This window comes from Anomaloglossus baeobatrachus, chromosome 2 (genome assembly GCF_048569485.1).
Source record: "Anomaloglossus baeobatrachus isolate aAnoBae1 chromosome 2, aAnoBae1.hap1, whole genome shotgun sequence".
NCBI classification, from domain to species: domain Eukaryota; kingdom Metazoa; phylum Chordata; class Amphibia; order Anura; family Aromobatidae; genus Anomaloglossus; species Anomaloglossus baeobatrachus.
The window spans coordinates 663,718,788-663,743,740 of record NC_134354.1 but is presented as its reverse complement, the minus strand read 5'-3'; the positions used below and the strand labels follow the sequence as shown (position 1 = coordinate 663,743,740).

The window sequence follows — 24,953 nt, the reverse complement described above, 5'->3', positions numbered from 1 at the left end:
AGCCAGTTTCCTACTCCACACTGATGAGGGGCAAATACCCCGAAACAGATGTCTGGGGATGGATACCATGTTTTGGTATAGGCGGTTTCCTTGACTGGAGACTGCCCTTCCAGTGGTTGTTCCTTCCCGGTGAAAGACCTGGCTAGTTTCTTGCCAGCGTTGACAAACATATGATGGTGTCTCCGCGGCATTCTTGATTTGCATCATGTGCGCATAGAATATAACTTTACATTTTGAAAGTATATAGATATTAGTGATGAGTGAGCATTACCATGTTCGGGTGCTCGGTACTGATGACGAGCAGTTGAATGTTTGGATGGGTGCGAATCGAATATCCAAGACTTCCCGGAAAGATGCTTGGATCTCCCATTGATTTCCATTATACTTGAGAACTCAAGTCACGCCCATCTGAGCATCCCAGTGCTCATTACGAGTACCAAGCACCCGAGCATAGCAGTGCTCACTCATCACTAATAGATATCCCAAAGTCACAAGAACAGGGTTAGAATGCCGATATGAGGTGGAGCACCGGCATACAGTGCGGACATAGTGGCAGCTTAGAGGGGCCAGGGAAGCTGATAGCTTACCCTTAAAATCCAGGTTAAATTACTTCATAGAAAATTCTTTGAGGCAACTACTCAGGATTGCAAACAAAAATGGTCCAGCGTAATGGGTCTCTCAAAAAAGAGGTCAATATAGAGAAAGAAAGAGAAAAGAAGGAACTCAAAATCTGTCATATAACAAGAGGTGGTATTTTGAAAAGGTTTTGCTATACTTACCACTATGTAATAGAGTTCTCCAGGAATGGGGAAAAAAATCTAAAAAAAAGTCATTTTAAATAAATTCCAAATATCTTTAAATTATTAAAACACAATTGTTTTCTCTAGGGAGGTAATTATTGTAGAATTAAAATGGCTGCCATCCTAAAACAGTGACAGAAACCTATCCTGGAATTTTGGGACAAGTAACTGTAAGCATAAAGTAACTGTGAGCATATGCAATAGGATACTCTGTTGTTTTGATGTGAAGATACACTACACCATGTTTAGTCATTCAGAAAGACAAGGTGGACAGCAGTGTGAGCAGCCTCTTCTTACCTCAACACCCCTGGTGTCTCCAATGCTGGATCAGAAATACATGATGGACAGCAGTGTGGGCAGCCTCTCCTTACCTTAGTACTCCTGCTATCTCCAGTGGTAAATCACCTAAACAGGGTCGACAGCAGTGTGATTGGCCTCTTCTTACCTTAGTAATCCTTGTATTTCCAGTATTAGATCAGAAAGATAGGGTGAACAGTAATGTGAGCAGTTTCTACTTGCCTCAAAGGGCACATATTATCTCCAGTATTAGATCAGAAACTCAAAGTGCACAGCAATGTAAGCAGTCTTTTCTTACTTCAGCACCCCTGATATCTCGAGTATTAGTTCAGAAGGACAAGGTGGACAGCAGTGTGAGCAGTTTGTTCGTTCCACAGCAAATATGCTATCTCCAGTATTAGATCAGAAAGACAAAGTGGACAGCAGTGTGAACAGCCTTTTCTTACCTCAGCAACCTTAGCACATCCATTATTAGATCAGAAAGACAATGTAAACAGCATTGTGAATGGCCACTTCTTCAGTATTTCTGGTATCTCCAGTATTAGATCACATAGACAAGGTGTACCACAGTGTGAGCAGCCTCTTCTTACCACAGCCCCCCTGGTATCTCCTGTATTAGATTAGAATATCCACTAGGAGAAAATGTTCCTACACATGATGAAAAGGGGCAGAGCTTCCCACTGAACATGCTCACGGGCAAGTATCCTAACATAGTGAAACATGTTTCTGGCACTGTTACAGGATGGCAGCCATTTTAATTTTATAGTGATTACCTCTTTAGAGAAATTGATTGTGATTTGTTCAAGGAAGGGACAGGGGCTGTGACAGAGATCACAACCTCTGCCCCCTACTCTGATGACACTTGGTTTGAGCATCCCAGCATGCTATGGGATTCCCAAATTAAGCATCATCACATAGGAAATAGCAAACAAAAATAGCAGTTAGTGTAGTTAGGGATTTTTATACAGGTATAAATATACAGGTATAGTTTAGAAAATTCCTTAAATTACGGCACTATATAGATAGGGATTTAGAATAGAACTTAGCTTATCTTCGGACCACCCTTTTAAGACTAGTTTTAAGACTTTTAAGAATATTGCGGAGTAGGATTGGGAGAAAAGGATGTTATTCCACCATTTTGTCTTTTCATAATACATCTACAAAATGATTAAAAAAAATTCTCTTACCCCTTGAATGCCTGGTGGGAAGACATACTGGATGATAATCGTTCCATATTTTTCATAACCAGGAAGCAAAAGACTGGAGTCCTTGGATACTAACATTCTACCATTTTCAGGCTGGTTGCCCACAAGTTGCCCATAGAAGCGACCACACATTGGGCATGCTTTCTTTACTTGCAGAGCCCTGGTGATGCAATCCTCACAGAATGAATGCTGGCATTTCTCCAGGGTTTTTATGTTTTGAATCTCACCCAGACAAATGGGACACTGGTTCTCTCGGTCATCTTCTGCCTCTTCTCTTCGGTGGTCACGTGAATTCCCGTGACTACCACTTGCTCCGCCACTGGAACTTGGTAATCCCCGGCTGCTCGTACTTTGCTGACCTCTGCTATATACACTGCGGAGATGTAGCTCGCCCGCATGTTCACTGTTCTTATCTGTATAAGCCATGCAACCTGAAATCTGATGCTGTTTGCAAGATTTCTTTAATTCTTTCTCAGTATCTTTTAATAATGATTTTAGAGCCTTTCTGACAAGTGAAATAGTGTGCGCAGTAACGTGGCTGTCAAAAGACAACCGCAGTACGTAAATCTCAGAAGTTTCACCGTCAATCAGGATGCGAACTCCACTGTCCTCTCTCAGTCGGTTCAGTTTGGATGGAGTCTCTTTGTTGAGGAAATCCCAAACTGGTTTATGAACTGTGACTTTGTTCTTCGCGTTCCCTCCACAGGCTGCCATTCTGGACCAGACAAAGGAAACTTTAAGAAAAGAGAAAACAAGAAATTAGCACAATGCTGAATGTAAAGACCACAAAAGAACCCAAAGTTCTTACAAGCAAGAACATCCGGAAGTCACTGGTTTTACATGGATTTATACTAATCACTGTATTTCACAAGTAACCAAGTAGAGATAAGTCATCATGGTGTGTTACCATAGATTAAAATCTACTAAGAGTCCTCGAGGCGCGCCTTTTCTATGGTAATAACTGAAACACTGACGGTCTGATGATAAACCAATCTTAACTAAATTGACTGTGAAAAATAAAGTAGTAAAACCCCGTCAAGTTGTGAGTTATTTTAGAAATACCTGGGGACAAATTGTGAAAATACGTAATGTAAAAGTGGTAACGAAGGCTGAAATTGAAGGAACTTAGGCCAAGCTTTAAAAATAAAATAACATAACTATGAAACAGCTTCATAAAATTACCATAGGATTTATCTAGTCTTTAAAGTGAACTTATCAGGTGCAGTATGCACCCAGGACCACAAACAGTTCTGGGTGCATATTTCTAATCCCTGCCTAAAGCTGGTGTCACACTAAGCGACAGCGACAACGACGTCGCTGTTACGTCACCATTTTCGGTGACGTAACAGCGACCTTGTAAGTCGCTGTTATGATCGCTCTTTAGCTGTCAAACACAGCAGAAGCAGCGATCATAACGTCGCTGTGCTACATGTGCAGAGAGCAGGGAGCCGCGCTTAGCGCTGGCTCCTTGCTCTCCTAGGTACAGTACACATCGGGTTAATTAACCCGATGTGTGCTGCAGCTACATGTCACAGTGCAGAGAGCAAGGAGCCGCGCGCACTGCTTAGCGCTGGCTCCTTGCTCTCCTTGCTACAGTATACATCGGGTTAATTACCCGATGCATACTGCAGCCACATGTCACAGTGCAGGAGCCGGCACTGGCAGCAAGAGCGGAGGCTGGTAACCAGCGTAAACATCGGGTAACTAGGGAAAGGTCTTCCCTTGGTTACCCGATGTTTACGCTGGTTACAGCTTACCGCAGCTGCCAGTGCCGGCTCCTGATCGCTTCATTTCGTCGCTCTCTCGCTGTCACACACAGCGATGTGTGCGTCACAGCGGGAGAGTGACGACCAAAAAATGAAGCAGGACATTCAGCAACGACCGGCGACCTCACAGCAGGGGCCAGGTCGTTGCTGGATGTCACACACAGCGACGGGACGTCGCTGCAACGTCACAGAAAATGGTGACGTAGCAGCGACGTCGTTGTCGTCGTCGTTATGTGTGACACCAGCTTTAGTGTCCCTGTATCTAGTAGGACACAAAGAGATCTTTCGAAAAAGTATTTCTAAAGATTCTTTATGATATGTTAATGAGCAAAGGCGTTATTTCCCCTGATTAGTCCACCCTCTTAGCATGCTAGTATGCCCACAGGGGTTTGGCTATCAGGCTATTCAATGCTCACTGCCCAACGTCATCGGTGGTGACGCGCTACCTGTGTCTGTTGTCACCGCCTCACACGCCGTGGTTAGGCTCAGTGTGCATGATCAGAAGTCCCGGCACTTCCGGTTATGCGAACTAGACCTCTCTCAAGCTGGGAGGCGTACACCCGGCTTTATGGTGCATATGACTGGAAGTGCCAGGTATTCTGATCAAGTAGTGCGCTAAGTGACCCTAAGCCCAACGCTCTGAAGTGGTGACAACAGACACAGTTACGCGCCTCAATGCTGATGATGCTGGGCAATGAGCATTGAATAGCATGTTAGCACGCCCCTGTGGGTGTGCTAAGATGCTAGGAGGGTGGATTAGTCAAAGAAAATAAAGCCCTTTCGACTAGTCACTGCGCTCATTGCCTATCATATAGGATCTTTAGAAGTACTTTTTCTAAAGATCTTTTTATTTTTGCTACTAGATACAGGCACAGTTAGGCAGTGATATATGCACCCAGAACTGCTCTTGGTTCTGGGTTCATATTGTACCTGACAGGTTCCTTTTAAAAGGCTTAAGGAGGTTGTCCATTCTACCTTTATTTTTACACACATGTTGGGTAGAAGATGTGTGGCAATTAATACGTATTTCAGATTCTCCTTGGCCATCCTCTCAGACTGCATAGTTCTCCTGTCCAGGAATAGCTATTGGCGAAGGAGCATAAGACCAGATCTGTCTTTCAGCCTCCTCCATTTGGAAAATAGCTTTCCCTGCTGTGTGAACAATGTCTTATTGTTTACTTGGGTGCCCATAGATATTAGATGTCGACAAAACCTAGAAATTTGGAGGATTGGGGGGACAGGACGACCATGCGAATGGGGCAAGGGAAGGTCAGGAATGTTGATTTTCAATATGTCTGAAACTTTATGCATGAGAAGGAAAGGATGCGCATGTTGGATTTCAGTATGTTTGGCCCTTTGTTCTCAGGAGGCATAACTCATGGTCAAAGATGTCTGTCTTAGGCCCCTTTCACACATCAGTTTTTTGCTGTCAGTCACAATCCGTTGGCTTGACGGATCCGTCACAGATTGTGGAAAAACTCAAGCGACGGTTCCATTTTTTGACGGCTGAAATGTGGGGCCATCCGTCGCTAATACAAGTCGATGAGAAAAAAACAGATCCAGCGGCATCAGTTTCCGGATCCGTATTTTTTCAAAATTCGACAGATTGTGACTGACGGCAAAAAACTGATGTGTGAAAGGGGCCTTACCCCACTCTCTCCAAGCGAGGCTGTGTTGTAAGAACTCCAATATTATCCATTGCCATTGTTCTCTTTAACAATACATAGAATCTCTGTCCAACTCAAGCATCATTGTAGAATAGGCCACTATACACGAATAATGGAGGGTTCTAACTGCTCCAAGAAACAATTAACGTTTTTGTATAAAGCAGAAACGATAAGCAGAAGAAGTATACTAGAAAAACCTTGTACACCGGTCAGTACGCTTACTGAATGCTAATACTGTGCACAAGGTAAAACGGTGGAAGACTTATAATATGTCAGAATAATGTATAAAATCTTCACCAAGTTACATTCATTAACACATTATAAATGATAATGACCTTACACTGTGTTGATTAAAAAAATGCTGGATCAGAAAAATGTGTAATGCCAGAAGCATAAGAATAATGAAGACATAATTCAGTGCCGCTAATGATCTACTAATCAGCTAATACTCCGTACAGTACTTGGTATTTCTTAGCAGCAATTACGGAATTGTATGAAATACCTGACCTGCATTCATGTCTGTCCCCCCAGGGCGAAACCACTCGTTGTAAAATTGGCCTCTTCATTTGGGCAGAGTTTTGTCTGGAGGAGGGGGAGAGGGGCGAGAGTGAACCGCACCTCAGGTGTCGCCTCTAGGCCACATTCACCGTATTCTTGGTGTGAGTCTCGTCCGAGTAAAAAAAGGACAGTATTTGGATCAATTTTACTCAACTGGGCTGTTCAATGGAGCATATTTGTTACCTGGACTGAATGTCCAAGTGAAAAAAAAATTGCACCATGCACATAGGCTTCTACGTATTTCAGATGTCTCTTAACATAGGAAACTTTTTTGTACACTCGTGAACTTAATCTTACAAGTAATAGTCACTGATGGGTGTCCATTTTCAATCCTTGTTACCATCTATAACATATGGGAGCAGAATATGTAATCTATGATTCGTGTAAGGAATGAGATGTGCTTTTTCCCCTAGGCCCAGTGCCCACGCTGTGTAGTTTTGACGAGTATTTTCAGAAATCTGCAGCAAAATTTGCATGTCCATTGTGAAGCCAGCAAAGTCTATGAGAATTCAGAAGTGCTGTGCCCACGTTGCTTATTTTTCCCTTGCGGATTTGGTGCAGATTTGATGCAGAAAAAAAGAAATCTGCACCAAATATGCAAGGGAAAAATACGCAACGAGCGCACAGCAGTTCTGAATTCTCATAGACTTTGCTGGCTTCACAATATACATGCAGATTTTGCTGCTGATTTCTGAAAATCTGTGGCAATATCCGCGTCAAAATACACAGCGTGGGCACAGGGCCTAAAGGGTGCTTTACACGCTGCGACATCGCTAGCGATTGCACCCGCCCCCGTCGCTCGTGCGACATTTGGTGATCGCTGCTGTAGCGAACATTATCGCTACGGCAGAGTCACACACACATACCTTGTCAGTGACGTCGCTGTGACCGCCGAACAATTCCTCCTTCAAGTGGGAGGTGCGTTCGGCGTCATAGCGACGTCACTGTGGCGTCACTCAGCGGCCGCCCAATAGCAGAGGAGGGGCGGAGATGAGCGGCCGGAACATGCTGCCCACTTCCTTCCTTCCTCATTGCCGGTAGACGCAGATAAGGAGATGTTCGTCGTTCCTGCGGTGTCACACATAGTGATGTGTAATGCCGCAGGAACGACGAACAACATCGTACCTGTGGCAGCAGCGATATTAAGGAAATGAACGACGTGTCAACGAGCAACGATATTTCACGTTTTTGCGCTCATTGATCATCGCTCATTGGTGTCACACGCTGCGATGTCGCGAATGGCGCCGGATGTGCGTCACTAACGACGTGACCCCGACGAGATATCGTTAGCGATGTCGCAGCGTGTAAAGCACCCTTTAGGCTATGTTTACACGCAGTGTTTTTACTGCATCTTTTTCTGCAGCCAAAAAGTGCTCTCTCGCCAGTAAAAACGCTGAATTCAAAACAACCATTTTGCAGTGTTTTTTGCTATTTCTTCACTAGAAACACAGCTTTTTTTAGTTTCTAATTGCTTTTTATAGGTGAAAAAACAATGAAAGAATTGACATGCTGCAGATTTAAAAAAAAAAAGCTGCAGTTCCTAAATTTAGAGTGCACATGAGATTTCTGAAATATCATAACTTTTGCTAATATTGTAAAAAGCAGCAGAGATGGGTGAATAGTGAAATATTTGGGTTATGGTATCCGAATATTTAGTACTATTCCAAGCAAAGAGAAAAAAAAAAGTGGGTGATTTGCTGCTCACTCGAGAGATGTGGGCTCCGAGGTCAGGATGGTGCACAGAAAGAGCTCCTTGTCCAAGTGTGCAGTACACAAGATCAAAAAAAAAAGTGATCCAGTAACTCATCCAAAATATATCAAAGTCTTAATTCCATACTATTAATAATCCATGGATTGGTCAGATGTGCAGATACATACACTGTGTCTTACACGTTTCAAGCCCAATGAATGGAAACCATGTGATCAGGTCTAATCTCTTGGAAGGGTATTCAATTTGATCTTTTTTGCTTTGGTTTTTATGTCTATGATGGGCTTGAAACGCATAAGGCACACTGTATTTATCTGTACATCTGCCTAATCCATGTTTTTTTTTTATAGTATGGAATAAAGACTTGTTTTATATATTTTGGATCAGTTGCTGGGGTGTCACACATAGCGATGTGTGCTGCCACAGGAACGACAAACAACCTGCGTCCTGCAACAGCAGCGATAATCGGGATTAGAACGACGTGTCAACGATCAACGATTAGGTGAGTAATTTTGATCGTTAGCGGTCGTTCGTACGTTTCACACGCAACGGCGTCGCTAACGAATTCCGTGACCCCAACGACATCTCGTTAGCGATGTCGTTGCGTGTAAAGCCCACTTTAGTCAATCCTTAGGATAGATCATCATTACCTGATTGGTGAGGATGTGACACCCGGCACACCTCATGGTCAGCTGTTATCAAAGCCGGCAGTAGCTAGAGGTAATTGCACGCTGCAGGAACAGACCAGCTCCGTTATTTCTGCGGTTCATCTAGATACGGAGTGGATCTGCAATACATGGCTGCATCCAATATAGTTTTAACGGCGCATCTGAGAATTTCCAGAGGTAGTAGGTGATTGGCAGGGGTCCCGGGTGTCGCACCTCCACCAATCAGATATTGATGGCCTATGGTAAGGATAGGCCATCAACAAAAAAGTGACCAACCATTATAACTCTACAATTTCCACAGTGCACGGCTTACAGGGAAAAATTAGTGATTAAACACAAGTAAAATATTTATATTTCAAGCATTTCCTCCATTTTGGCCTATTTTTACTGGAACTGTATTCGGTGACATTAAAGGAAGGTTTACACATGCTAATTACAGCACATTCCCAGCACTATATTATACAGATGATATTTTCTACCCCTCTGATTAATGCAAATGTATTATGTAAATTAGCTCTGAGCACATTTAAAGCCCCATAGTATTTATCTTCACAGGGGGGGCCCGAGAAAGGTTCATTAGCAGCAGAAATATTGAGCATGATGGATGGCTATCAGGTCAGTGTTCACTATGGGTACTCCCTGATCTTTTCCTACATCCTCTGTATTAGCTGTCACTTTACACACTAGAAAGGCTAAAGGCTGGTTTACACGCTATGATATCGCTAGCGAGCGTACCCGCCCCCGTCGTTTGTGCGTCACGGGCAAATTGCTGTCCGTGGCGCACAATATCGCTAAGACCCGTCACACGTACTTACCTTCCTAGCGACGTCGTTGTGGGCGGCGAACAACCTCTTTGTTAAGGGGGAGGTTCGTGAGCCGTCACAGCGACTAGACACAGCAGCCGACCAATAGAAGCGGAGGGGCGGAGACCAGCCACATTAACAACACGCCCACCTTTTTGTCGGAGGACGCAGGAACGCTGTTGTTCGTCGTTCCCGGGGTGTCACACGTAGCGATGTGTGCTGCCTCAGGAATGACAAACAACCAGCGTCCACAAGGAGCAACGATTTTTTGAAAATGAACGACGTGTCAACGATCAACGATTAGGTGAGTATTTTTGACACTCGCTCGTAGCCGTTACACGCAACGATGTCGCTAACGACGCCGGATATGCATCACGAATTCCGTGACCCCGACGACATATCGTTAGCGATATCGTTGTATGTAAAGCCCCCTTTAAGGTACCATCACACATAACGAGATCGCTAGCGAGATCGCAGCTGAGTCACGGTTTCTGTGACGCAGTAGCGATCCCATTAGCGATTTTGTTATGTGTGACACCTACCAGCGATCAGGCCCCTGCTGTGAGATCTCTAGTCGTTGCAGAATGGTCCAGGCCATTTTCGTCAAAGGTGATGTCCTGCTGGGCAGGACACATCGCTGTGTTTGACACTGTGTGACAGGGTCACAGTGACTGCTGAGATCGTTATACAGTTCGCTACTGCGACCTGTATCGTTCCTGCATCGCTGGTAAGATCTGACTGTGTGACATCTCACCTGCGACCTCCCAGTGACTTACCTGCGATCCCTATCAGGTCGCATCGTTTTCGGGATCGCTGGTAAGTCGTTGTGTGTGACTGGGCCTTAACACTTGACTGAACACCTCAGTGATAATGTGGAAAGTTCCCTTGTTGATTAGGTTACTTGCCAAGAACAAACGCAATCAACTAGGATTAGACATGTTGGATTTCAATCAGGGCTGTGGAGTCGGAGTCGGAGCTCATTTTGGTGGAGTCGGAGTCGGTATAAAATGCACCGACTCCGACTCCTAAAATATATAATAAATTGGGGACAGTAGTGCAATGCAGAATGTGCTGAATATTTTACTAAATAATAACATTTAGTATAATGCTTATATTTAAGTGAAAAATGTATTGTAGTACAATGTGAACATCAGACATTTAATGATTTTTATGATACAATAATCAAGATATTTAGATAGAACATAAAATATATTTATTGGAATACAACTTTAGAACACAAAAAACTAATAAATTGTAAATATGTAATACAATATATATATATATATATATATATATATATATATATATATATACACACACATACACATACACACACAAGATATATATGTAATCTACTGTATATTACATAGTGTATTACATATTTACAATTTATTAGTTTTGTGGTCTAAAGTTGTATTCCAATAAATATATTTTATGTTCTATCCAAATATCTTGATTATTGTATCATAAAAATTATTAAATGTCTGATGTTCACATACACATGTTCATGTATTACAATAAATTTTTCACCTAACTATATGCAATATATGCAGGAGTCGGAGTCGGTGCAAGAGAATTTGAGGAGTCGGAGTCGAAGGTTTGGTTTACCGACTCCACAGCCCTGATTTCAATATGCCAGATACTTTTGTTCTCACAGGTCAACTTATTCCTCTCTCCCTATTAAAGAAGCACTCCCATCAACATGCTGTTCCTCTAAATATATTGCAATCATCATATTATATAACATTGTGTACTTACAATTGCTAATTTTTCCCTTCTACCCAGTTAATTCTTCTGTTTCCTATTATATCTATGATATCATGTGATTAAAAACAGACTTGCTGAATCCTTCTAAGCGCTATGTAGAAAGAGGAAGTCTCTTTTCCCTGCATGAGTCATCAATGCAAAAATCAATGTCAACGAGAAGAGAGCAGCTCATCGCTAGTTGTGTGAATTTGATGTATGTATTGTGTATTTGTGTGGATCAGTGAAGTTGAAAGTCATGCCGTTGGTACTATATTTTGCTATTGGGGATACCCCATGAGAACAGGTTTCAATTGAGGTACTAAACTAAGCATACTGCTTGGTGCCGGCATCGGCAGCAGGACGCTGCGTGATGAGGCACTTTGTATTGATAACATGCAACTCTGATTCAGTGTGGCTCCTTCACAGCAGTTACATTACTGTGAAAGGCCTGGCAATCTACTTCCGTATTATGGCAAGAAAACTGGATAGTACAACTAAAGGAATTCGATATAGTACTGGAAAATGTACCCCTAGGTCGGAAGGCACTTAACAATCTACTGGGAAAGAGCCGATGGTCAACCTAAGTATGATTACGTTTTTTGACTCGCCAAGATCAAAGTCGCAAGGATGTCTTAGTGCTGATATTACTTGGTTGAATGGAAGATCAAAAGCTGAAAAGATGTTATAAACTTCAGAACTTGGAATGTATGAACCATGAACCAAGACAAATTCAATATCGCCAAACCTGAAATGGATAGAACAGAACTGACTTACTTGGAATTAGCGAACTAAGATGGACTCACCTGGACATTTCCAGTCAAACAAACACTGGGTCTACTACTCTGACAATTATAACCAAAAAATAAACAGTTGTCACTTTTCTTCTCAATGGAAAATTGTCCGACATTGTCATGAAGTGTAATGTAGTCAGTGATAGTCATCTCCATAAAGCTACAAAGAGCGCCAATCCATATCACAGTTATACAAGTCTACCCACCCACAACAGGGTGAATTTCGGTACGAAATCTGCATCGGGTAAGGCAAGACTCTGTTCTCTTACTTACCATAGGTGACTTACTATACAGATATGTTTTAAATATATGGTTCGACTATCTATACAAATATGCACACATCACTTAGACAATATTTATTTATATGTACAGCTCTCCTTGGTATAACTACCGTATTTTTTGGATTATAAGACGCACTTTTCCTCCCATAAATTTGGGAGGGAAGTGAGGGGTGCGTATTATATAATCTGAATGCAGCTTACCGGGGTGGTGGAGAGGGGTCGCAAGAGGCTGGGGAAATGCTGAGGCGGCTGTGCAGTGTCTGCAGCGGCTGTGCGGGGTCTCTGGCGGCTGCGTGGGCTCTCCAGCACCTGGGGCTGCTGTGTGGAGTCTTCAGCGGCTGGACTGTCGCTGCGGGTATAGCGGTGACTTCAAATAATGCCACCCGGAGTCAGCGCGTGCACAGATGGAGCTCTCAGCTCAACCTCTCTTCTGCGTAGGTGCCGCCTCCGGCCCATTGATATCCCTCCAGTGGACTTCAGGAAAATGGCGCCCGGAGGTGGCGCTTGTGCAGATGAGATCTCGGCTTGCCATTGAGCCTAGAGATGAATCTGCGCAGACTCAGGGTGGCATTTCTTTGAAGCCCTCACTGCGCACAGCGCCGCGGAAGCTGCCCAAGCACAGCAGCCCGAGCCTCTGCCGCGACCCCAGCCTCCGCTGCAGCCCCAGCACAGCTTACAGTTTCTGGGACACCCATCGCCCCTGCCTCCTGTAACTCCTCCACCACCGCTACTACACCCTCCGGTAAGACACCACCGGATCAGAAGACGGACCCCATTTTTTTTTAATCTTTTTTTGCTCTGAATTTAGGGTGCGTCTTATAAAATGAAAAATACAGTAAGCTATATCTCTATCCTGACAGGCCTTTATATGTTGTTTATTAAAAGGTGATGTGTCTATATATAGGATATTTTTTCCTTTTTACATAAAGGATTTTTATTTTTTTATTTAGATTATCCAGAGGAGAGTTTTTAGAATGTACATTGCCTTGTGAAAGTATTCGGTCCCCTTGAATTTTTCAACCTTTTCCCACATTTCAGGCTTCAAACATAAAGATAAAAAAATTAAATTTTATGGTGAAGAATCAACAAGTGGAACACATTTGTGAAGTTAAACAATATTTATTGCTTATTTTAAATTTTTGTAAAAAATAAAATACTTAAAATTGTGGCGTGCAATATTATTCGTCCACTTTACTTTCAGTGCAGCAAAGACACTCTAGAAGTTCACTGAGGATCTCTGAATGATCCAATGTTGTCCTAAATGACTGATGATGATAAATATAATCCACCTGTGTGTAATCAAATCTCCGTATAAATGCACCTGCTCTGTGATAGTCTCAGTGTTCTGTTCAAAGCACAGATAGCATCATGAAGACCAAGGAACACAACAGGCAGGTCCGTGATACTGTTGTGGAGAAGTTTAAAGTCTGTTAATAGGACAATAATCGGTTGTACATTGCACAAATCTGGCCTTTATGGAAGAGTGGCAAGAAGAAATCCATTTCACAAAGATATCCATAAAAAGTGTTGTTTAAAGCCTGCTTTACACCTTTCAATTCTGCATACGATATCGTATGTGACGTGACACATCCCCATCGTATGTGCGACACGTTCAATTTGTTGACCGTGTTGCACAAACGATTAATTGCTGTCACACGTACTTACCCTTCCATACGACCTCGATGTGGGCGGCGAACATCCACTTCCTGAAGTGGGAGGGACGTTCGGCATCACAGCGACGTCACGCGGCAGCCGGCCAATAGAAGCGGAGGGGCGGAGATGAGCGGGACGTAAACATCCCGCCCACCTCCTTCCTTCCGCATTGCCGGTGGGAGCCACGGGACGCAGGTAAGATCTGTTCATTGTTCCCGGGGTGTCACACACTGAGATGTGTGGTACCTTGGGAACATTGACGTGCAATTTTATGGAAATGAACGACGTGTATGCGATGAACGGTTTTACGTTCAATCGGAATCACACGTAGCTGTCACACGCTACAGCAACACTAACGATGCCGGATGTGCGTCACTTACGACGTGACCCCGCCGACACATCGTTAGATTTGTTGTAGCGCGTAAAGCCCGTTTAAAATTTGCCATAAGCCACCTGGGAGACACACCAAGCATGTGGAAGAAGGTGCTCTGGTCAGATGAAACCAAATTCAAATTTTTTGGGCGCAATGCCAAACGATATGTTTGGCATAAAAGCAACAAAGCTCATCACCCTAAACGCGCCATCCCCACTGTCAAACATGATGGTGGCAGTATCATGGTTTGGGCCTGTTTTGCTTCAGCAGCGACAGGGAAGATGGTTAAAATTGATGGGAAGATTGGAGAGAAGCATATATGGGAAAAGGAAACAGCTTGCACTTTTTGATAGACTGTGGAATCTGTGGTTGCAATATGGATAAATATTAGAGTTGGGAGATGTTGGACTAGGGGCAGAGATAGTTAGTTCTATACATTCTAATATATGCTATTGAAGGGTTAAAATGTGAGATCTTTGATAGTGATATGGGTAATATGTACGCTGAGGGGGGAGGGGGAAGGGATGTTGGGGAGGGAAATATCTGCTCGTTATTGCTAAAAATATAACACATGTTTTGTATACTTGGTGAAAAATAAAAATGTATCTGATTAAAAAAAAAATTGATTGGAAGATGGATGGAGCCAAATACAAGACCATTCTTGAAGAAAACCTGTTGGATTCTGCAAAAGACCTGAGACTGGGACGGAGATTTGTCTTCCAACAAGACAATGATCCAAAACATAAAGCAAAATGTACAATAGAATGGTTCACAAATAAACGTATCCAGGTGTTAGGGGTACTTTGCACGCTGCAACATCGCAAGCCGATGCTAGCGATGCCGAGCGCGATAGTACCTGCCCCCGTCACACATGCGATATCTTGTGATAGCTGCCGTAGCGAACATTATCGCTACGGCAGCTTCACACGCACTTACCTGCCCTGCGACGTCGCTCTGGCCGGCGACCCGCCTCCTTCCTAAGGGGGCGGGACGTGCGGCGTCACAGCGACGTTACACGGCAAATGGCCAATAGAAGAGGAGGGGTGGAGATGAGCGGGACGTAAACATCCCGCCCACCTCCTTCCTTCCGCATAGCCGGTGGAGGCAGGTAAGGAGATGTTACTCTCTCCTGCGGCTTCACACACAGCGATGTGTGCTGCCGCAGGAACGAGGAACAACATCGTATCTCCTATTGGTGCGACATTATGAAAATGACCGATGCTACACAGATCGACATTTTACGACGCTTTTGCGATCGTTTATCGGCGCATCTAGGCTTTACACTTTGCGACGTCGTTACAGGCGCTGGATGTGCGTCACTTTCGATTTGACCCCGACGATATCGCAGTAGCGATGTCGCAACATGCAAAGTACCCTTTAGAATGGCCAAATCAAAGTCCAGACCTGAATCTAATCGAAAATCTGTGGAAAGAGCTGAAAACTGCTGTTCACAAACACTCTCCATCCAACCTCACTCAGCTCGAGCTGTTTGCAAAGGAAGAATGGGCATGAATTTCAGTCTCTCGATGTGCAAAACTGATAGACACATACCCCAAGCGATTTGCAGCTGAAATCGCAGCAAAAGGTGGCACTACAAAGTATTAACTTAAAGGGGACGAATAATATTGCACGTCCCAACTTTTAGTTATTTTTTACAAAAATTTAAAATAAGCAATAAATATCGTTCAACTTCACAATTGTGTCCCACTTGTTGCTTCTTCACTATAAAATTTAAAATTTTTATCTTTATGTTTGAAGCCTGAAATGTGGGTAAAGGTTGAAAAATTCAAAGGGGCTGAATACTTTCGCAAGGCACTGTATGTATTTTAATTATATTTTCAATACATGAATCATTGTTCATACCACATATTTATATTATATGCACTTATGTATATATGTACCATATTTTTGTCCTATTTATTACGTCAGGTGTCCATCTGTCTTTCTTTTTTTTTTTTATATGCTATTGTCTGTACTTTAAGTGATTTAAATAAATGTTGCTATTTTTACTATTTGGGCTTGCATTTTTTCTAATTTGGATGTTCAAATACCATGGATGACAAGAAGAACACACAAATCAATTTTTGAATAAATCAAGCCAGACATGTCACTCAAAGCAAGGATCACCAAGCTACGACTTGCCTACTTTAGACACATCATACGAAGAGAACAATCTCTGGAGAAGGACATCATGGTCAGAAGAAAAGAAGGAACGGCAAAGAGGAAGATGAGAAACCTGATAGCTTGCTACAATCGAGAAAATGGTGGACCTATCTAGGGTGCAAGATCAATCTTCCAACAGAGCATTTCTCCATAAAGTAGCCATGGCTCGAGATTGAGCTGAAGGCCGTTAAAAGAAAAAAAAAGAAAAGTGAAGGTAGTGATGACTATCGTTTCAGTTGGAGCCACCCTGTTTGATGTAAGGGGTTGTTGTGAATGTCTACATACACTACTATCAAACAAAGCTGGAGCGACAGAAAGCGCACATAAGTTCTTATCCAATATAGAGAAATGTCTGGGAAAGTCTCCCCTTTACCGGCTGTGAAGTCACAACCAACTGTTGGCATGAAACGGTTGCAGCAGACCTACAAGGAATGCAAATGTAGCGCAAACAGAAAGGGTTAACTTCCGCTAGGCTGTCGTAAGGACGATGAAAGAGTCCAGATAGAGATGACTAATGATTTTATATACACTTTCAAAGTTAACCGGCTTCTTCTTCAGGACAAATCATATTTGTCTTGAAGAAGAAGGCGGTGGGTTTTGAAACTCATAGTCAATAAAAACCATTATTCATCTCTATCCGGACTCTTTCATTGTCTATACGGCAGCGCAGCAGAAGTTAACCCTTTCTGTTTGAACTACATTGACAAACACTACTAAGTATTTGACAGTGCCAAGCGCCTTGATTTGTGAATGTTTGGAGCACACTTGTACTTTAGGTTTATCTCCGCTGAACAGAAGGACACACTGACATCTCAGTAAATACTAAGAAAATCCGATTTTTGACATAAATAATAGTTTTGCTGTAAACAGCACAGAATCACGTTGAGAATACAGCTGGTACTATGTGTCAAGTAATATTACAAGTATAGAGTTTTGGAAAGAACTGTCATGAAGTGAAGTCCTTTGAGGTATCAAGTGAACCATAACATATCTACCATCTATCTGATCAAAGCTGTCATATTTTATAAGACATGGGCAGTCTCGCTCGTACAATGTAAATAAATAAAATTGCGTTGCTCCAACCTAGAGCCCCAGCTCCCAGCAGCTCACCGTCAGCCTCATGTTTGACATGATAAACAGCCTGCCTTCAATCAATCACTACCAGTGTCCACACAACACGGCAGAGCTAACATTTCTCATGAGGGCTGAGACGGGGCGAGAATGTTAACCCTGAAAAACAAGATGGAATTAAATAATTCACAGATTTTTATTACAATTATTAGATGATTACTAGAAGAAATACCACAATCTTAGGTACTGCTCCTGAAGTTGGTAACATCTCTCATCACTGTCTGCTCTCCTGTTCCATAGGACCTTGGAAGTACTTTGTGCATGTGAGAAAATGATAGTCTGAAACCATAACATCTGCTACCATCTCCTATTAGGAGAAGAAAGGCGTTTTCTCGTTTTGATGTTTACCAATCACATTAATTTATTTAATGTATTTTATATTTTGATAGATCAGATTCTTAGCAACGCAGCAATACCAAATGTGTGGGGTTTTAGTTGTTTTATTTTTAATGTGTTAAAAGGGGGGTGATTTTAACCTTCATATATTTTTTTGTCAAATTTTCACAAACATTTTTTTCAGTCTTACTGTATTTGTTAGTTCCCTTAGGTTAGGAGACTTGAACTTGCGATCATCTGACAGCTTGTGCAATACAGTACACAGTAGTGCATCAGCACTGCTGTGTATAGCAAAAATCATGGTCTTCTATGAACGCCAGCTAAATACTGGCTTTCAGAGGCGTTCTGTCGTGACAAGCACAGGGGTCTTCAGCAGACCCCCAGCTGTCATGGCAACCCATCAGTGAGCATGCATTTAACCTAAGGCTATGTGCCCACGGGACTCTGTACCCGCGGATTTTGCCGTAGAAAACCTGCAGATTTATCTGGATTTTTTAGATAAATCCGCAGGTTTTAGCAAGTACAGACACTCCCCATGTTATCCTATGGGACATGGGGAGTGTCTGTGTCCATGCTGTGGTATGTGCGGCTGCGGAATATGCTGCACGTAACTGTATGTAAAGTATTCCTGCGGAAATACCTGTGGAAATCCCGGAACGCCACATGGAGATAGAGGCCGGGACTTCCACAGGTAAGCCGCATGTATGACGGCAGGTTTACCGCAGCTATTTCACTGGAATCCCGCAGCAATGGATAGCTGCAGATTCCGGGCATCAGCTGCGGGAAACCTGTGGACGTAACTGCGGATATATCCACGGGTACAATGTCCCGTGGGCACATAGCCTAAATGCGCACATTGCGTTTTTTGTCGCGTTTTGTGGTGCAGTTTTATTGTCAGAACTTTCTGACATGTGACTTCCCAGCAAAGTCTATGAGAAGTCAGATTTGCTGTGCTGTCACATTGCAGTTTCGGCTGCTTTCACACATCCGACTTGAGCAGTGCGGCTCAATCCGGCTGTGCAAGCTATGCAACGGATGCGGTGAAAACACCGCATCCTTTGCATAAGTTTTTCCCATGCCGTCCGTCTGGTTTTTGCCGCTTGCGGCATGCTACTGAGCATGCGCAGTGGCAAAAACCGCATGCGGCGGCCGGATGCGTTTTTTGCCACATCGCGCCGCATCCGGCCGCCATAGGCATGCATTGAAAAATGCGCCGCATCGGCCAGATGCGGCGCGATGCGTTTTTTTTTGCCGCACGAAAAAACGTGCCAGGCAACAGTCCATCCATCCGGCTAAATCTGTCGCATGCGGCAAAAACCGGATGGAACGCAAGGCCATGTGGCACAATGCGGCACTAATTAAAGTCTATGCAGGAAAAACGCAACCGGCAGCAAAAAAAAACGGTTGCGATTTTCCTGTAAAGTGCCGGATTGTGCCGCATTGCAGAAACCGGAGGTGTGAAAGCAGCCTTATATTTGAGCAGTTTTTTTGACAAATGTTTGTGTTAAAAAAAAAAGCCGCATGTTCATTCTTTCTTACATGTTTGTAAACATTTGTCATCGACTGAAATCAATGAGGGGATTAAAAACGCATGACAAAACACATTTACAAATTGTTTGCATTTTGCATACGTTTTACCCGCGGTTTTGTCAACAAAAACGCAGCTCACCAACTTAGTTCCAGAATGACAAAATCAATGCTGGAGTGATTTTGGGGTGTCGGTGTCTCTCTCTCTGTCTCTCTCCAAGCCCTACATACTCACCGATCACCGACGCGGCGCGGCTATCACACTGCTCCTGCAGCCTCTCATTCTTCTTCCCGACCCACTCATTCGCCTCATGACATATTCACTGCACCCGCTCATTAGGCTCATACATATTCACTCCTCCCCGGTCTGTGATTGGTTGCAGTCAGACGCGTCTCCATACTGTGTGACAGCTGTCTGACTGCAACCAATCACAGCCGACGGTGGGCATGTCTACATCATACAGTACAATAAATAAATAAATAGTTTTAAAAAATGACATGCGGTCCCCCAATTTTGATACCCAGCCAAGATAAAGCCTTACAGCTGAGGGCTGGTATTTTCAGGCTGGGGAAACCCACGTTATTGGGAGCCCCCAGTCTAAAAATATCAGCCGCCCCAGAATTGTCACATCTATTAGATGCGATAGCCTCGGGACTTTACCGGCTCTTCCTGATTACCCTGGTGCAGTGGCAATTGGGGTAATAAGGAGTTAATCGCAGCCCATAGCTGCCACAAAGTCCTAGATTAGTCATGGCAGGCATCTATGAGACACCCCCCCCATTACTAATCTGTAAGTGAAACTAAATAAACACAAACACCCAAAAATCCTTTAGTTGAAATAAAAAGCACCCTCTTTCACCACTTTATTAACACCCCAAACACCCCTCCAGGTCCGACGTAATCCACACAAGGTCTGCTACATCTGTCACTCACAGCGAGCGCCATAGAACAAGACTGCTCTCTGTGAGCTCCCCGCAGCAACTGAAGTGAGCCACGCTATCAGTGGTGATGTCACTCAGGCTAGCAGCTGCAACAGCTGAAGTACTCCGCCCGTGACAGCAAATCACCCGAGTAACTGAAGCGGTGCTGTCACTCAGGTGATTTGCGGTCCCAGCTGGAGCCTTCCACCAGTGAGCGCAAATCAGGCCGTGACTGAAGTAAGCCACAGCGAGAGGACTCACCTCCACCGATGGCGTGACTAACTTCAGTAGCGGACTGAACCTCACAGCGATGAACACATGACGTCACTGCTGCGACACACGCAGTACTGCGGGACCCATACCTGTGACGTCAGGGGTTCACCCTAGTTTGTTCTGATCGCTGCGGCTCAGTCTGCACTCACAGCTGGCAGTCATGCTCTATGACGCTCGCTGTGACAGGACAGGGATGTAGCAGAGCTGAATCGCCATGGGACCTCGAATGGATTACTTCGGACCAGGAGGGGTGTTTGGGGGTTAATAAAGTGGTGAAAGAGGGGGCTTTTTAATTTATTTCAAATAAAGGATTTTTTGGCTGTTTGTGGTTATTTACTTTCACTTACAGATTAGTGATGTGGGACATCTCATAGACGCCTGACATCACTAAACTAGGGCTTAGTGGCAGCTATGGGTTGCCATTAACCGCTTATTACCCCAATTGCCACCACACGAGGGCAATCTGGAAGAGTTGGGTCCAGCGCCAGAATATGGATGTGCCACTTCTGGGGGGGCTGTGGGCTGCTATTGTTAGGCAGGAAAGGGCCAAAGAACGATGGCCTTTACCACCCTTATAATATCAGCCCCCAGTTGTCTGCTATTAGAAATATGGGGGGGATCCCATGTCATTTTTTTTTTATCAAATATTTTAAAAAAAGTGTGGGATCCCCTCTATTTTTCATAACCAGCCAAGGTACAGCACACAGCTGAGGCTTGCAGCCTGCAGCTGCTGCTGTTTCTGCGCTGGATATGAAAAATGGGGGGGACTCCCCATCATTTTTATTACCCCCAAAAAAATATAAAAAAAAAAAACAGCTTGCCAAGCTGGCTATCACTCTATTACGCTATTCTGTTATTTCTTTCTATTAATTCTATCTGCTCTTTCTTATTATCTATTCTATATGTTCTATCTATCTATCTATCCATTATCCTATCCTATCATATTTTTTTTCTCCTTTAAAAAATGCATTAAGAAAAACGCACCAAAAACGCAACTACATTACAAGCTTTTTTTTTACATTTCCGGGGTCATTCTGACAAGGTGCAGCTTTGGTTGCAATTTTGTTTGCAGTTTTGGTTGCAGTTTGTGTGCAGAAAAACTGCAGCGTGCACATGTAGCCTAAGTGCTCATACGCACGTTGCGTACTTACATGAATTTACGCTGCGTATTGCACTGCAGCTTAAATGCATGCGTCCTGCGTCCCCTGTAAAATCTATAAAGATTGTGCATGACACGTTCGCACGTTGCTTTTTTAAACACAGCGATTTGGGTGCTAAAATTTTGACCCAAATCCGTGCGTTCATAAAATGAGCATGTCAATTAATTCATGCGCTTTGGATGCAGCTCCCACTCTGTCTATGGTGGGGGCAGCAGCCAGAGTGCAGGAAATCGTCTTTTTTTGTACAGAAAAACTGCAACCATTATGCAGTGTTTCTGCAGCGATTTGACGCGCACATGTGTGCGTGTCAAATATTCAGCAGTTACGTGCGCATGGGCCTTAATGTTGCTCGTCAGAGATTGACAGCATCATTTATCATGTTAACAGCCACTGTTAAAGGACCCCTTCACACGTCAGTGATTCTGGGACGTATGTGCTTTTTTTAGGCCCGTTTCACACGTCAGTGAAAGACACTGACGTTCTTCACTGACGTGTAAAACACGCACATGTCCCTCCATGTTCCGTGATTCACGGCACACGTGGGTTGTCCATGTGCAATCCGTGATCCCGTGATTGCATATGGACATTACTCACCTGCCTTCACTGCTCATGCTCACTGCTGTCCATGGTCCATGGTCCATGGTTCTGAAGTCTCTGGCTCTGCAGCGTCCGCCCACCGCTCTCAGCACCTACTTCCTGGTCGGGTTTTCCTGTTCTCATGAATATTCATGAGCCAGGCAGAAGCTGCTGAGAGCTGAGGCTGCAGAGCGAATCGCAGGCAAGGTAAGTTGAAAATATTTAATATTTAATATGTCTGTGATTTTCTTGTACGTGTGTCACTGATCACACACGGATCACACCATAGTGTGGTCCGTGGGACATCAGTGATGCCAGAAAAAAAACTGACTTGTCTCTGTGCAGAATCACGGCCACGCGTGCACGCTGCACGGAGACACGTTCAGTGAAAAATCACTGATGTGTGAGCAGACCCATTGATTATAATGGGTCTGCGTATGTCAGTAATTCTGGTACGTATAAAAAAAAAGCACAAATGTACCAGAATCACTGACGTGTGAAAGGGGTCTTATACGTACCAGAATTACTGCCATACACAGACACATTATAATCAATGGGTCTGCTCACACGTCAGTGATTTTTCACTGAACGTGTCTCTGTGCAGCGTACACGTGTGTTCGTGATTCTGCACAGAGACAAGTCCGTTTTTTTTCTGTCATCACTGATGACCCACGGACCACACTATGGTGTGATCCGTGAAACACATACCAGAAAAACACTGACATATTAAATAATAAACATTTTCAACTAACCTTTCCAGCGATTCGCTGTGCAGCCTCCGCTCTCTGCAGCCCCTGCCCGGCGCATGAATATTCATGAAAGCAGGAAGAGCCGACCCGGAAGTAGCTGCAGAGAGCGGTGGGCGGACGCTGCAGAGCTGAGGAGTTCAGCACCATGGACAGCAGGAGCAAAGGCAGGTGAGTAATGTCCATTTGCAATCACGGATTGCACATGGACAACCCACGTGTGCCGTGAATTACGGAACACGGAGGGACATGTGCGTGTTTTACAGATCAGTGAAGAACGTCAGTGTTTTTCACTGACGTGTGAAGGGGGCCAAAGGCAGATGATGGCTGAATAATTCAGTCATCAAATGCTGGGAAGATGTGGGCTCAGCGTGCGAGTCTACATCAAAGTCAAGAAGAAGACATATGACATAAATGTACGTTATATGTCTTGAAGGGGTTAAGTTTCCGAGGTTCGGTGTTCGAACTTTTATTAAAAAAAAAACATTGTTAGGGTTCAGAGTTCGGGTGCTTTACGTACACCACTCGCGCGACCATAGCTGTGTTCGGGTACGCTCGGTGCTCAGCACAGTGAGAGTTGCTTGCAGTGTTTGAATGGCTCACACTAGGAGTAACAGCGTGATCGGATGTAGAGTGCACCCAAAAAAAATTTGAAAAATCCCACCCTCCCTACTCAGGAAGTGTTCTGTTTATGGCTGCCTTTATGTGGGCAGAGACCCGAACTACCCAAATAGTGACTTCCATTGGGGTTCAGGTGAAGTCCGGGTCCCAAATGGAACTTAATTTAAAGTTTGGTTGAACCCGCCAAACCAAACTTCCATGGGTCCGCTCATCTCTACTTGAGATTTCATTATGTTTCAGTATAAAGCATTTTCATGTGGATTTTTTCCAGTTACAGTAACTGCTACACCTGGATGTGTGAACATGGCCTATAATACACCAGGTTCAAATTCTGTCAACTCTTTAGAAACACTCATTCTTTCACAAATGTTGTTAAAGGCAGATTGCTTGGCTAGGTGGTTGTTTTTTTGACAATGGTAATGGGACTGAAGAAAAATACCCTAAAATCAATGATTAAAGGGAACCTGTCCCCAGATTTGGAGACTATAAGTTGCGGCCACCACCAGTGAGCATGACGCGTCCTACGTCATCCACACAAGCCGCCACTGGGGTCCTGCCCAGGCGCACTTTGATCTGCCCTGAGCATGGCAGATCAAAGTATTGTAGTGCGCCTGCGCGGGAACTCAATTGCCGGCTCGTGTGCATGGCGTAGGACGCGTCATGCACCCAGGCTTCGGAAGAAGGAGGACAAAGATGGCCGAAAGAGGAGGCGCCAGTACCGGAGATTAGAGCCACCCATCTGACACAGATTAAGAACAACATATTCGAAACGCATCCTCCTTGTGGGCTGATGTTGACCCTGTACGGACTTTTTAACATGATCGAAAAATAAAATTTGTATTTTTTTTGGATTGGATTGCTGGAATTCCTTTGGACCCATCTGACCAATCTGCACCACATCGCCCCTCAGGTGAGTATTATAAAGTGATTTTTATGTTCTACAGAGCGGCCTGGGCTCTTATATACAGCATGTTAGAATGCTGTATACAAGAGCCCACTGGTGGTGGCCGCAGCTTATAGGCCCCAAATCTGGTAACAGGTTCCCTTTAAGAGGTGTTTCTTAATATTTTGTCCACATAGTGATGATACGCAGATCTACCTCTCTGGACCTGATATCACCTCCCTACTAACCAAAATCTCACAATGTCTGTCTGCTATTTCATCCTTTTTCTCTGCTCGATTC

At 43.9% G+C, this 24,953-nt stretch overlaps 1 protein-coding gene across 6 annotated transcripts in view; it reads right to left on the bottom strand.

The window, feature by feature from the left end:
* The window catches only part of DTX3 (deltex E3 ubiquitin ligase 3), a 117,741-nt gene that overhangs the window by 28,476 nt on the left and 64,312 nt on the right, over window positions 1-24,953 (bottom strand). For all 6 annotated transcript variants that reach the window (XM_075337086.1, XM_075337085.1, XM_075337088.1 and 3 more), the window contains one exon: window positions 2,285-3,036. In XM_075337086.1, coding sequence (XP_075193201.1) covers window positions 2,285-3,036 — 752 coding nt within the window. The remainder of the gene's footprint in view (window positions 1-2,284; window positions 3,037-24,953) is intronic.